Below are 15475 nucleotides of genomic sequence, written 5' to 3'. Positions count from 1 at the left end.
GACATAGCCTTGTGGTACAGGTACAGACATAGTCTTGTGGTACAGGTACAGACATAGTCTTGTGGTACAGGTACAGACATAGCCTTGTGGTGCAGGTACAGACATAGCCTTGTGGTACAGGTACAGACATAGCCTTGTGGTACAGATACAGACATAGCCTCGTGCTACAGGTACAGACATAGCCTCGTGGTACAGGTACAGACATAGCCTCGTGGTACAGGTACAGACATAGCCTCGTGGTACAGGTACAGACATAGCCTCGTGGTACAGGTACAGGCATAGCCTCGTGGTACAGGTACAGACATAGCCTCGTGGTACAGGTACAGACATAGCCTCGTGGTACAGGTACAGACATAGCCTCGTGGTACAGGTACAGACATAGCCCTGTGTGAGTGTGTGTCGTGGTACAGGTACAGACATAGTCTTGTGGTACAGGTACAGACATAGCCTTGTGGTGCAGGTACAGACATAGCCTTGTGGTACAGGTACAGACATAGCCTTGTGGTACAGATACAGACATAGCCTCGTGGTACAGGTACAGACATAGCCTCGTGGTACAGTTACAGACATAGCCTCGTGGTACAGGTACAGACATAGCCTCGTGGTACAGGTACAGACATAGCCTCGTGGTACAGGTACAGGCATAGCCTCGTGGTACAGGTACAGACATAGCCTCGTGGTACAGGTACAGACATAGCCTCGTGGTACAGGTACAGACATAGCCTCGTGGTACAGGTACAGACATAGCCCTGTGTGAGTGTGCGTGTGCATGCGTATGTATGTGTGTTTGTGTGTGAGAGCAAGCTAGTAAACACAAGTAGTTGGGCGGAGGGATGCTGCAAAGTAACCTGAATGCCTGTGAGTTAGAGTAGCGTTCAAGTCTCCATTATTTAACATGTCCTGTGTTGATGCTGTTCAAAACCTTTTTCAACCTCTTCACTGCTTTTGCACTGGTGTAGAAAGAAAAGCTTTTTGGGGTTACTTGGTGCATATTCAGTCATCAGAAGTGTCTCTGTTAATCTGTTTGGCGTTTTCAACATCTTGTTAGTTAGTTATTCTGTGTCATTGCAAGGTTACAAGAGATGTGAGGTTGGTGAAAATGAAGCATCCACTCCACAAAATAAATGTTTAATAAAAATTATGCCATTTTTATTTTTGTCTGGTTAAAGCATCAAACATGTGTGTCTGGTTATTGTTGGGTCCACGGTAGTGTTCTTTCCCTTTGCATCCTCTGTTTCTCTGTGTATTCAGCTGGAATACTAATCTAAGGTCAGTTTGGCATCCCGTAATCACCTATAGATCACTTGTTGTGGGCTAATATTGACACTTTTGTCTGTAGCCTGACCATTACCCCTGACTCCTCCCATATAGAACATTCCACTATTCCCATTGTCTACTGCCCAGAGGTTCCTCAAAGTTATTCACAAGACGTTACCTAGGCAACAGAGGGGTGGCACTGCAGGAGGACTGTCCCGGCTTCATCAACTGAGATGTGTGTGTGTGTGTGTGTGTGTGTGTGTGTGTGTGTGTGTGTGTGTGTGTGTGTGTGTGTGTGTGTGTGTGTGTGTGTGTGTGTGTGTGTGTGTGTGTGTGTGTGTGTGTGTGTGTGTGTGTGTGTGTGTGTGCTGTGACTCAGCACATCAGTATGCAAAAGAGAGAGATGGTTGTCCCTCCACACCCCCACAGGGAAGCCTGTAGAAGCTGTGACGTGTTTACTTCTTTCTCTCTCTCTGTCTTCCTTTTATCTCTCTCTCCTTCTCTCCCTCCTTCCATGCGGCTATCTCTCACTGACTTCCTTCTCTCCATCCCTCTCTTCCTTCTCTTTCTGAGTCTTGAATCATTTGCAAACCCCCCTCTCTCTTTCTCTCCCTCTATCTGCCTCTCTTCCTCCCTCTCTGCCCCGCCCACCCATGACTCACACCCGAGGGGATCCCTTCATTAGCAGAGTGATTGATTGTGCTTTTCATTTTCACTAAATCTCTTGTTCCGCTAACAATTATAATGGCCTTTTCTGTTGTATACTAGTTTTGTATAACGGTCTAATTCTCATTCTCTGATGAACACACCTTCGGTATTAATAACTCCTAGGGTGTTATTCATTCATTATGATTAAGTTTCCATTCGTGCCATCATATATCAGCTTAGACTATCGTTCTATAAAGAGAAAGAATAAAGAGAGGAGGATGGAGAGAGAGAGAGGGGAAGAGTGCTGTGCTCCTGTGTTACCTATGGAGGGAGCTATCCTCTCTGCAGAAAACAAAATATCCCTTTATCTTTATCCTTCTCTGGCCTTTTTTCCGATAACCTCATTCGGAAGGATATAAAAGGAAACGATGCAGGACAAAGAAATATATAGCATACACACATAAACAGTCCTACAGACAGAATGATCAGCTAATGTATTGATTTAAATGTGGTAGATAGCCAACTCCCCTAGAGATATAACACAGCAGCTTCTCTCCATCATCTCTCTCTCTCTTTTTCTCTTTCTCTCTCTCTCCCTCTCTTTCTCTTTCTCTCTCTCTCTCTCTCGTTCTTTTTCACACACTCATCTGCATATGTACTAATGAGGCCCTTTGGCATAGAGAGAGAGAGAGAGAGAGAGAGAGAGAGAGAGAGAGAGAGAGAGAGAGAGAGAGAGAGAGAGAGAGAGAAAGAGAGAGAGAAAGAGAGAAAGAGAGGAGAGAAGGAAAGAGAGAGGAAGAGAGAGAGAGAGAGAGAGAGAGAGAGAGAGAGAGAGAGAGAGAGCGAAAGAGAGAAAGAGAGAAAGAGAGAAAGAGAGAAAGAGAGAAAGAGAGGAGAGAAGGAGAGAGAGGAAGAGAGAGAGTGTTTTTAGAGTGTTGTTAAACCGTTCATTCCACTCCTATTCACTACATAGACAGGGAAGGGAGTTATGAGAGGAAGGGGGTGAAGAGGGTGAACGTTTCCTTTTGAAGGCTTTTTAAAATATTGAGATGAGGAGAAAGGATGAATTTTTATGTAAATGTAGTCAGGAAGCTTTGATTTATTAATGGTCCTCAACAGCAGTTGACCTGGATAAAAACATCAGCACAAAGACAACAAGATGTTTTATTTCCATTCCCCACTGTACAATGTGTGTGCATGCAGCCTTGTATGAGTGTGTGTGTGTGTGTGTGTGTGTGTGTGTGTGTGTGTGTGTGTGTGTGTGTGTGTGTGTGTGTGTGTGTGTGTGTGTGTGTGTGTGTGTGTGTGTGTGTGTGTGTGTGTGTGTGTGTGTGTGTGTGTGTGTGTGTGTGTGGGCGATAGAGCCTTTGGGACAGACAGTGTGCTGGTTGGTATTCATTCCTATTACACCATGTTATGGGATGCAATACACCAGGTATGACCATATGAACAGTAAGTACTGTAGTGTGAAAAGACCTGCTGGTAAGTAGGCTGTGGTACCATAACTCTATAGGCCTACAGAGCAACTGGAGAGGATTCAATGAGATAGATTTCATGCAACCTGCACCTTACTGTGTTGCAGCAGAGGATGATTAGATGCACAGCGGCAAGAGTCAACTCCTGGACTGCTTATTACAAGCGCCTTCTTTTTCTGAACACTCTGGCGCCCTCAAGCGGTCAAATCCCAGCTTTACTTTATTTTTCGGCAACCTAATCCTTTGTTGTAGGCTGAAGCTGGAGCTCTCCTGGAGGCATTTAGCCTTTTTGAACGTCATCAGATTTGAAAAGGCTATGCCTTCTCAATTTTGAAAAGTAAATTCTGTTTCGGTGTAATATTAATGTCAATGGCTTGTAACTGTCACGGACAATCACATCGAATTCTCATTCTTCAGTGAGTCTGTGTTCGAAAACACAACGTGACCGCAGGAAACCCACCGAATCTACCCGCAGAGGCAGCCACTGACCTGAGCTCGGTAGGCCTTTCATTTATTCAACTGGAAACGAGGCGGGTGTACAGTTCAGAGCACTCTGGCTGGCTACTGTATCTCTCCTGTGAATCGACGCTGGTTCATGCATTTTTTTAACTTTAATTCTACCACCAAAGCCGATACAGATTCAAGAAAGTGCCCCACTAAGCTAAACGTGATTGAAAATGTGCCAAACTGTTTGTCTTGAATGAATGGTTTTGACCAGATGATTTAATTACTGGGAGAGAGAGACCAACTGTAGATGGCTCTGTAGAGTTCCAATTCCTTTACTGAAATGTAACAACGATCCTCTGAAAGCACATTGAAACAACCTACCACGGTGGATAACCTCACGTTTGGGTTTTTATTCTCACGTTTGGGTTTAAAATATTTAGTCAATTAAAACTTGAATTAAGCCAGGATGAAGCCCCATTGAGATCACGCATCTCTGCTTCAATGGGGCCCTTTCCAGACTTGTCCCTTTTCCAGGCAGCAGGTGAAGAAAGACTCTCTTCTACCCGGGAAGACGATGACTCACTGCTATCTACGTTTAAATTGTTTATGACCTGGTTAAAAATAGGCTAGGTTGCAGTTTGGTTAACATTATGAGGAAAATACCAGTTAGTCTTGACATATTTTCACGTGGATTATTTATAGGCTACTCCTCAACTCAAGGGTCATGGTTTCTCACAGCGCAGCCGCAGACAGCATGCGATTGGTGGAACTGTTGGCCGCGGTCGCTGCCCATGGTGCTGAAATCAGACGTGGTTTGCGCCGGTCAGAAAATCTGCGCTCCCCATGTTAATGAATTCAACTGACCAAAAGTATCAACTTTCCCTCGATTTTACAGCCCATCGATTCGTTTAATTGTATTATAGATGCGATAACACTGACTATTTTGCCATTTTGATTGAAGTTTTAATGCCGTCTTTTATGGATTGTGTCTCAATGATTGTGTTGGGGGGTATAGGGGTTTAAACACTTCTCCATACCGTCCCGTGTTTTTGGACGTGACTACATGCAGACAGGAGTGCCGCTGACTGGGATCTCTTTACACGTGCACGCGATATTTCTAGGCCTATACTAAAGAACATTCAATTGCTAATGAAACATTTTGGGGACGTTCTCCACTTGACAATGTGCTGGCTATACAGGTACATGTCTGTCTCCGGCCCGGTGTCTGCTTCTTGCGAAATACACAACACGATATATCAATCAGTGTCCGGCCGGTGTATACAATGTATTAGCAACAGTTTGAGTTGGAGTAATACAGTATACTGTCTAAAGTTTCAGTCGGTGTCTAGTGCTAATGGTTACGTTTATGCGGAGGGCGTTCACTCGCTTGTGGTCATTTATAAGGTATTTCTTTCCGAACGGTTTCTCCACAACGAGGGGGCTTTGGTCTGACGCACAGACTCTTGTTTTCATCTGAATGGTCTGGCTGTTCCCGTTTCCTTTGATTGATGGGTTGAAGGAGAGCGTTTGATGTAGCCTACCTTTTTTCACTCCTTATTCATATCTGAAAGCAATGCATGAGCCAAGCGGAGTCGTGTCCTGTCCCCTTTCCCTTCTCACCGAGGAAAAACAGTCCTGACGTGCTGGATGAAGTTTCTGAAGCGTGAAATAAGATTGCGTCACCATTTTACCTGATGCAGAGAAGTTCCTCCGGGCCTTTTTTTTAAGACAAGATGATTATTATTATTTAGTTATTTGATTCCAATCATCCCGATTTGGTCATTGTGTGCTCCTCCGTTATTCGTTTCTATTTTTTCTGTTTTTGGAGAAGAGACTGGCGGATTTGCATACGGACTTGGTGAATCTGTGCGCGCGAGGCAGGCATCACACACCTCTCTTCCAAGGAGCAAGCCCCACCCGGGGAGCGTCTGGGGCTTGCGTCCTTCACGAGATAATTACGTTAAAATCGCTCCGTATGTTTTTGAGAGTATGTCTGACAGACTCCTTTAGCGCGTGGCTTCAAATTCGCATGTTCACATTTTCGATAGGCTTGATTTTATTCGGTCACCGGGAGAAGACCGGAGGTAGTCTAAACATTTTGGGGCGAGGAGAAGAACGAAACCTTTCGACAATTATTTTCGTGTTTTTGGACTATGTGACATCAAACGTCACAGATATTTAATGATAAAATATGACCAAGTACGGATATCGGAAATGTTGTCAGTTTGGAAAACCTTCTCTACAAGGATTCACGCAGTCAAATTGGAAATCATTTGACAACAACGGTGACAGGTTGTTAGTTGTTGAATGGCCGTGATAAAATGACAACGCAATGTTCTGTATCCTCACCGAAATGTGGTATTTGGACTTGATTGCGTAGTGTCGAAATGTTTTTCTGACGGATAAAGAAGATACATTTTATAGACACAACTATGGGGCTGTAGCTGCAGACCGAACATAATCGCTTGTTGTGCCGTCTGCGCTCCGTGCCCAAAGGGAAACCGGGCTCTGTGTTTCCTTTTCCCCCGGGTTGTTTCGGTTGAGACATGGCAGCTATTGCCAGCGGTTTGATACGACAGAAGAGACAGGCACGGGAACAACAAGTCCACCGGCCGACGCCACACCGACGGAGGCGAAGCCCCAACAAGAATAAAGGACTTTGTAACGGGAATTTGGTCGACATCTTCTCCAAAGTGAGAATCTTCGGCTTGAAGAAGAGAAGGCTACGGAGACAAGGTGTGGGCTTAGCGGAAAGCGCGGGAGACGCATGGACACGTTACGGTTGTCATTATGCGCGAGGGAGAGAGCAGCTTTATGTTAGCTCCAACGGTTCAATAGTTTACCCCTACATGCATTAATAAAAACAGGTAGTTAACGAAAGTAGCCTAAGCAGTGTGGCCGGTAAGTTTGACCACATTGCTGTTTAATTCCTTACAAATATAGTTATTGTAATAACATTGACGTTCTCGTCCTCTCGACAAGGCTTCAAATTACGCATTTTAATTAGCCTAGGAGTTGTGACTAAAGTGGGGAAATAACGATTTCTAGCCTAATCTTTCATTGATTGGTTTACTGCTGATTGCCTTTCTGAGTGAAGGGTTTGAGTCAGACAAAATCGATGTTACAGTTAGGTGTTACATACAGATTAAAATACGTTTGAGGGCTGGATAGGTGAATCAGGTTGCCGTATTAAATATCTCACCAAACTGTTGGCCATTTGATAGGTATTTATCACAGAACTTGAATCAGGTTGAGTCAAAGGACAGACAGGTTTTGAAATGTAGTCTATTGAATTTGACATATCTTGATTCATACATACAGTATAGCTGACACCACCAATATACGAAAATGACATCATGACAAGCTCAGTATGGCAGGGGGTAACTGGCATGACTGGTCTCAGGAGAGAGAGGGGGTGACTGACTGTGAGCGCAGCAACCTCAGTCAAGTGACAGCCATTTTGTCAAAGCCAATGACATTCAGTGCAACCTGTGGCCTTATAGATGGGGTGCATGCATGCAGAACACAGTACAGTGTGTGTGTGTGTGTGTGTGCGTGCGTGCGTGCGTGCGTGTGTGTGTGTAGTTGAAGGGAGTTGCCTCAAGCATCCTGTCAAAAATGAAATATGAATTCAGGGTTTCTTAACCTCGGAGTGAGCAGGGGGTAAGAGGAACGAGAGGTGTGAAGGGAGAGAGAGGAGGAGGAGGAGAGCAAGGAGAGATGGGGTGGAGGAGGAAAGGGGAATGGATGAGACGGATTGAAGTAAGAAGAGAGAGGAAGAGTGGGAGAAAAGGAGAATAATGAAAAGGGGGAGGGCAGAGAAAGAAAGAAAGAAAGAAAGAAAGAAAGAAAGAAAGAAAGAAAGAAAGAAAGAAAGAAAGAAAGAAAGAAAGAAAGAAAGAAATAGGAGATGGATGGAGGAAGAGAAGGATGAAAAGGGGAGGAGAGGGAGTGAAGGAAGAAGGGAAGAGAAGCGTAGGGAAGGATGGAAAGAAGAGATGAAAGTGGGATAGAAGGAATGGTTCTTTGATCTGTTGAACATCTCTTTTGTTCCTGATTCATTTTTCAGTAAAGACAGAGAAAAGGTCATGTCTGCTTTGATTCCAGAAGGAACTACTGCCCCTCTCCCCCTTCCTCTCCCCCTCCCTCTCCCCCTCCCCCTCCTTCTCCCTCTCCCCCTCCTTCTCCCCCTCCTTCTCCCTCTCCCCCTCCTTCTCCCCCTCCCCTCCCTCTCCCCCTCCTCTCCCTCTCCCCCTCCCTCTCCCCCTCCCTCTCCCCTCCCTGTCCCCCTCCTCTCCCTCTCCCCCTCCTTCTCCCCTCCCCCCTCCTTCTCCCCCCTCCTCCTCCCTCCTCCCCCTCCCCCTCTCCCCCTCTCTTCTCCGTCCTTCATCTACCATTTTCTCTCCAGGGTCTCCTCTGTTTATGATACAGTATCTCTCTATCTTAATCTCTTTTCCAAATCTCTAGTCTCGCCCATCTGCTTTCTGAACATTCTCAACCATCTAAATGAACAAGAGCTGTTCTAGAAGGCTGGAGTCATTCTGATACTGACGTGTAGGGATATAAGAATTCTCCGAATGTAAAGATGGAAACTTCTGTGGTATCCTTATCTGATATCTGAGAGAGTTTACAGGGGTGTGTGTGTGTGTGTGTGTGTGTGTGTGTGTGTGTGTGTGTTGGAGGGGAGGTATAATCCCTTACTCTTATCGCTCAGAGTGTGATGGTGATGTTTAGACAGTCCTTCTTCTCTCTCTCTTTCCCTCTCTCCTCCTGCCTCCCTTACAACTTGTTTCCTCCACTCTCACCACTCATCTCCTTTCTCTCCTCCTCCTCTCCCCTCCCTCCCTCGCTTCTGCTTCCAGCTGTGGTAGCTTCTGGTTGAAGCCTGGCCATATATCCTCAGGCTCTCTCCTCTCCTCTCTCCACTCTGACTGCGTGACTGAGTCTGAATCCTGGCGACACACACATAAGGCTTTCTGAAGGGCAAACATAGACTCTCCTCCTCTCTATCTATGCCTGTCTTCCCTCTTTCCATCTTTCATTCTCTCTCTCTCTCCCTCTCTCATAGGTAATGTTCAAATACTGGGAAAAGCCACCCTCTCCTCTTTGCTTCTTGAAGTAGTGGAAAATGTGTTCTTCCTTCTTACACCTTCCTTCAAGTAGTCACAAATAGCAGAAATCAATCCTTGGTCATAGAATTCCTAGTACATGTATGTTACAGGAACGTCCACCATCAGTAGTTGACCTGAGAGCCCATGTAGAGTCCAGATATTCCTAATTTAGAGCAGCCTACCAATGATGACAACTACTGTAATGATTGCTCTCGTGCAATACAGAATCTTATGATATTGACATTTTGATTTATGGCGACAGGCATTATTCAATACATGTTCTATTCAATAGATCAATATCATTTTGATTAAAATGATATGGATCATCATGGGGAGGATAACCAGAGATTAGCGGCGCTGGAACAACACAGACAAGGACGGGGGAATACCTTCCTCTGGATAAGCAGACAGGGACATTGGAATCACGAGACTGTATCCATGGCAACCCATACAAAGAGGGAATCCTGGACCAGATTCCCTAGTAACAGACAGGATCTGGGAAAATGGGAATTTCTCCCCAGTAACACACAGCAGGTCATTGAGGAAGGAAAGAGACCCTACCTGTTGAAGCAGACAGAATTCCCCAAATGAAGAAATACAATTCCATTAGTCAGATTTATGGAAGCTTGGGAATTTTGTACCTGTTTTGGGTCGTCTTGACCAAGTGTTTACATTGAAAAAGGGCTTTGTTTTTCCCACATTCCATGTTTGACTCCGTGCATATTTGAACGATGTAATGCTACAGAGGCTCAGGGAAACCTGACCCAGGATGAACCATCCATAAAGGAGGGTCTTTCAGAGAGTCTAGTTATGGTACAGATGTGTCTTCCTGATACCCTCTCTGTCTCTGAGTGGAAGTCAAGGGTCTGGTAACACTCCTTAATTTAACACTCATACGGAACAGGGTTTCCATAAGGACACACACACAACACACACACACACACCACTCACACACACAGAGAGAGAGCGAGAGACTCATTAAGGTATTAGAGGAAGCCCTGACACACTTGATTAAACAGTGTTTAAATGGGTCTCTCTAAGTGAATCTGTACTGTTGAAGTCCTTCTAGAGCATAATCTACACTACTCTCATCTCAGTGACTCCACCTCTATCTCCTCATACTCTGTTCTCATCTCAGTGACTCCACCTCCATCTCCTCATACTCTGTTCTCATCTCAGTGACTCCACCTCCATCTCCTCATACTCTGTTCTCATCTCAGTGACTCCACCTCTATCTCCTCATCTCTACTCTAGTAATAGACGGTTAAAGTGGTTTTTCACCCCCAAATGAAAATGACCAGACGAGGTGGATCTAAAACGTGGTTGAAAGTTGAGCTGAACAGACAGACTACTAGTGTAGAGGGTTGGTAACCATTCCTCCCATCACACCCCTGTCCCTGGTGTGAAAACTGGAAAATCCCTTTCTCTCTCTCTCTCTTCCTCTATTTCCCTCTCTCGCTCCTCTAAACTGGGTCAGTCTCGTCTGCAGTTCTAATCTATCATGTTCATTGGAGCATGCCTTTTTTCCTCTGGCACACACACATCACCACAACCAACAACACCTTCACAGGGGATCTCCACATTGCTGTAGAGACTCAGAAGAGGGTGTGGTCTGTTTGTGTGAAAGAAAGTGTGTGTAGAGTGTGTGTGTGTGTGTGTGTGTAGAGGGAGAATGAGAACGAGAGGGAGAGAGAGAGAGACAGAGAAAGAGAGACAGAGAGAGAGAGACAGAGAGAGAGAGAGAGAGAGGTCTACATGTGCAGAGCATCAGATTAATATTAATGTCAACAGAGGGGGAATCCTTCATTACTACAGAGACACAGGTGTGTGTGTGTGTGTGTGTGAGGCAGGATGGTGCGGTCTGTGTACTGTGCATTCAGAATGTATTCAGACCCCTTGACATTTTCCACATTTTGTTATGTTACAGCCTTATTCTAAAATCGATTAAAAACATTTTTTCCCTCATCAATCTACACTCAATACTCCATAATGACAAAGTGAAAACTGTTTTTTAGAAATGTTTGCAAATGTATTAAAAATAAAAAACAGAAATACCTTATTTACATAAGTATTCAGACCCTTTGCTATGAGACTGAGTACATCCTGAGTACATCCTGTTTCCATTGATCATCCTGGAGATGTTTCTACAACTTGATTAGAGTCCACCTGTGGTAAATTAAATTGATTGGACATGATTTGGAAAGGCACACACCTGTCTATATAAGGTCCCACAGTTGACAATGCATGTCAGAGCAAAAACCAAGCTATGAGGTCGAAGGAATTGTCCGTAGAGCTTCGAGACAGATTTGTGACAAGGCACAGATCTGGGGAAGGGTACCAAAAAAGGTCTGCATCATTGAAGGTCCCCAAGAACCCAGTGGCCTCCATCATTATTAAATGGAAGAAGTTTGGGACCACCAAGACTCTTCCTAGATCTGGCCACCGGGCCAAACTGAGCAATCGGGGGAGAAGGGCCTTGGTCAGCGAGGTGACCAAGAACCCATGGTCACTCTGACAAAGCTCCAGATTTCCTCTGTGGAGATGGGAGAACCTTCCGGAAGGACAACCATCTCTGCAGCACTCCACCAATCAGGCCTTTATAGTAGAGTGGCCAGACGGATGCCACTCCTCAGTAAAAAACACATGACAGCCCTCTTGGAGTTTGCCAAAAGGCACCTAAAGACTCAGACCATGAGAAACAAGATTCTCTGGTCTAATTGAAACCAATATTGAACTCTTTGGCCTGAATGCCAAGACTCACATCTGAAGGAAATCTGGTACCATCCCTACGGTGAAGCATGGTGGTGGCAGCATCAGGCTGTGGGGATGTTTTTCAGCGGCAGGGACTGGGAGACTAGTCAGGATTGAGGGAAAGATGAACGGAGAAAGGTTCACCTTCCAGTATGACAACGACCCGAAACACACAACCAAGACAACGCAAGAGTGGCTTCAGAACAAGTCTGGGAATGTCCTTGAGTGGTCCAGCTAAAGCCCGGACTTGAGAGACTGGAGAGACTTGAAAATAGCTGTGCAGCAATGCTCCACATCCAACCTGACAGAGCTTGAGAGGATCTGCAGAGAAGAATGGTAGAAACTCCACAAATACAGGTGTGTCAAGCTTGTAGCGTCATAACCAAGAAGACTTGAGTCTGTAATTGTCACGTCCTGGCCAGTATAAGGGTTAATTGGTATTGTAGTTTGGTCAGGACGTGGCAGAGGGTATTCATTTTATGTGGTTCGGGGTGGTGTGTTTGTTGAAGGGGCATTTGATTTAAGTATTCCGGGGTTTTTGGGCACTGTTTGATTTTCATGTATTCTATGTTTAGTCTAGTGTGTCTGTTTCTATGTTTGGTTAATTGGGGTTGGGACTCTCAGTTGAAGGCAGGTGTTGTCTATTTGCCTTTGATTGAGAGTCCCATATATTAGGGTGTGTTTGTGTTTGTCATTTGTGGGAGATTGTTCTGCGTTTAGCCTTATGCTTTGCCAGACTGTTTTGTCGATCGTTATTTATGTTTGTTATTTTGGTGTTCATTTTGTATTTATTAAAACGTCGAGATGAGCATTCACATACCTGCTGCGTTTTGGTCCTCCTTAACCGACGACAATCGTGACAGTAATCACTGCCAAAGTGCTTCAACAAAGTACTGAGTAAAGGATCTGAATAGATATGTAAATGTGATATTTCCGTTTTTTATTTTTTATTTATACATTTGCAAAAATGTCTAGAAACCTCTTTTTGCTTCGTCATTATGGGGAATTTTGTGTAGATTGATGAGGGGAAAAAACGATTTAATCCATTTTAGAATAAGGCTGTAACGTAACGAAATGTGGGGAAAGTCAACGGGTCTGAATACTTCCTGAATGCACTGTCTGTGTGTGTTGGGTCCAGCTATTTCACCAGTGTTTATCCATGGCTTCCCTTTCTGTTCCTTTATTCTTTTTCTCTTTCTCCTCAGCCCACTGTTCCAAAATCCTTCTCTTATCTTTTCTTATCTTTCTCTCTCTGTTTCTCTGTTTGACATGTTTCTTTCTCTGGCTGTTTTGTGACAGGGAGTTGGGGGAGAACATAATGAAGTCTCGGGCGTGTGGGTGGGGACTGGGTTGCACACACATGCTGACATTCTCAGACATTTCTGAGATGAAGAGCTTTTTCTCCTGAGCTCCGGTCTGTCTGCTCGCTCTTTTTTTGTGAAAACAGACTGATATTGTCATGGAGATAAAAGAAACCTCCGAATAATGTAGTCTAGAACTTTTACACTGAAGCCAGCCCACCTTTTAATAATGAGACTCTCGTTCTTCTCTCTCTCTCTCTTCTCTCTTCTCTCTCTCTCCTCTCTCTCCTCTCTCTCTTCTCTTTCTTCTCTTCTCTCTCTTCTCTTTCTTCTCTCTCTCTTCTCTTTCTTCTCTTTCTTCTCTTTCTTCTCTCTCTCCTCTCTCTCTCTTCTCTCTTTCCTCTCTCTCTTCTCTCTTCTCTCTCTCTCCTCTCTTCTCTCCTCTCTTCTCTCTCTCTCCTCTCTTCTCTCTCCTCTCTCTCTAGATCCACAGCTTAAGGGCATAGTGACCAGGTTGTACTGCAGACAGGGATACTACTTGCAGATGAACCCAGATGGATGTCTGGACGGGACCAAAGATGACGGCACTAACTCCTGTGAGTCCACACGAACACACATGCGCACACAGAGGAGGGTAGATTGAGTGGCTGAGTGGCAACCTCCGTCAACCCACTGACAGACATTTTATCAGAAGTCATCCAATCACAGATCTCATGCAGTACATGTCAGACATGGACAAATGAGAACTGACACACAGAAGTCCAGATGAACACGGCTCTGTGACTGATGTCATTTCTCACACGGCTACTACACGCATGTGTCAAGTCTCATACACGTCTCGTGATCATTCATGTGATTGAGTGTTCTGGTAGCTTTCATGTATATACTGTATCGTTCCATTCTAGTCGTGTGTGTGTGGACCTGTGTCACACACACACACACACACACACACACACACACACACACACACACACACACACACACACACACACACACACAATGTGTATTCTATTGGTAAGATTGTCAATCCGCTTTACTGTGCTGATTTGTCTCTCAGCTTTGTTCAACCTCATCCCAGTGGGCCTTCGAGTGGTGGCCATCCAGTCAGTCAAGATGGGTCTGTACATCGCCATGAACGGGGAGGGACACCTCTACTCATCAGTGAGTACAGACCAACGCTGATGATGACGTGTGCCAGCCGGGCGGCCATCTTGGTTGAGCTGATTTTCTGTTGATTACTATGACAATTCTCACTTTTCTTCTATAAGTGTACGTGTGTCATTATTTCAGCTAAAACCAATCGATCTAACTATCTAAGGCTGTGTTTACACAGACAGCCCAAATCTGATCTTTTGACCAATTATTGGCAAAAGATCTGACAGGTTGAAAGACCAATTAGTGAAAAAAAGATTGGAATTGGGCTGCCTGTGTGAACACAACCTTTACATCACTCAGTCACCGTACTAATATACAGCCCACCTGTCCTGTAGACACACTGGGTTCAACAAGATCAGTCACCGTACTAATATACAGCCCACCTGTCCTGTAGACACACTGGGTTCAACAAGATCAGTCACCGTACTAATATACAGCCCACCTGTCCTGTAGACACACTGGGTTCATCAAGATCAGTCACCGTACTAATATACAGCCCACCTGTCCTGTAGACACACTGGGTTCATCAAGATCAGTCACCGTACTAATATACAGCCCACCTGTCCTGTAGACACACTGGGTTCATCAAGATCAGTCACCGTACTAATATACAGCCCACCTGTCCTGTAGACACACTGGGTTCATCAAGATCAGTCACCGTACTAATATACAGCCCACCTGTCCTGTAGACACACTGGGTTCATCAAGATCAGTCACCGTACTAATATACAGCCCACCTGTCCTGTAGACACACTGGGTTCATCAAGATCAGTCACCGTACTAATATACAGCCCACCTGTCCTGTAGACACACTGGGTTCATCAAGATCAGTCACCGTACTAATATACAGCCCACCTGTCCTGTAGACACACTAGGTTCATCAAGATCAGTCACCGTACTAATATACAGCCCACCTGTCCTGTAGACACACTGGGTTCAACAAGATCAGTCACCGTACTAATATACAGCCCACCTGTCCTGTAGACACACTGGGTTCAACAAGATCAGTCACCGTACTAATATACAGCCCACCTGTCCTGTAGACACACTGGGTTCAACAAGATCAGTCACCGTACTAATATACAGCCCACCTGTCCTGTAGACACACTGGGTTCAACAATATCCTGGAATCCTTTAGGAGGAATACATGTACGTTTCCCCAGAGGCCATAGTGAGGATTTGGCTAATGCAGTGGTTTCCAAAATATTTATAGTCCCGTACCCTTTCAAACATTCAACCTCCAGCTGCGTACCCCCTCCCCTCCAGCACCAGGGTCAGCCCACTGTCAAATGTTGGTTTTTGTCATCATTGGAAGCCTGCCAAACACACA

General features: G+C 45.0%; 1 protein-coding gene across 2 annotated transcripts in view; it reads left to right on the top strand.

Moving 5' to 3' along the window:
* The window catches only part of LOC106592512 (fibroblast growth factor 14), a 93298-nt gene that overhangs the window by 63213 nt on the left and 14610 nt on the right, over window positions 1–15475 (top strand). The window contains exons 1-3 of one of the 2 annotated variants that reach the window (XM_045697904.2): window positions 5249–6563; window positions 13476–13586; window positions 14048–14151. In XM_045697904.2, coding sequence (XP_045553860.1) covers window positions 6374–6563; window positions 13476–13586; window positions 14048–14151 — 405 coding nt within the window. In that variant the 5' untranslated portion in view covers window positions 5249–6373. Of the gene's footprint in view, window positions 1–5248; window positions 6564–13475; window positions 13587–14047; window positions 14152–15475 lie in introns of those variants that run through there. The other variant, XM_045697903.2, reaches the window with a different exon arrangement.

Source organism: Salmo salar, chromosome 16, assembly GCF_965601325.2.
Source record: "Salmo salar chromosome 16, fSalSal1, whole genome shotgun sequence".
In the NCBI taxonomy this organism is placed as follows: Eukaryota; Metazoa; Chordata; class Actinopteri; order Salmoniformes; family Salmonidae; genus Salmo; species Salmo salar.
The sequence above is the reverse complement of the archived record's forward strand: the minus strand, read 5'-3'. Positions and strand labels throughout refer to the sequence as shown.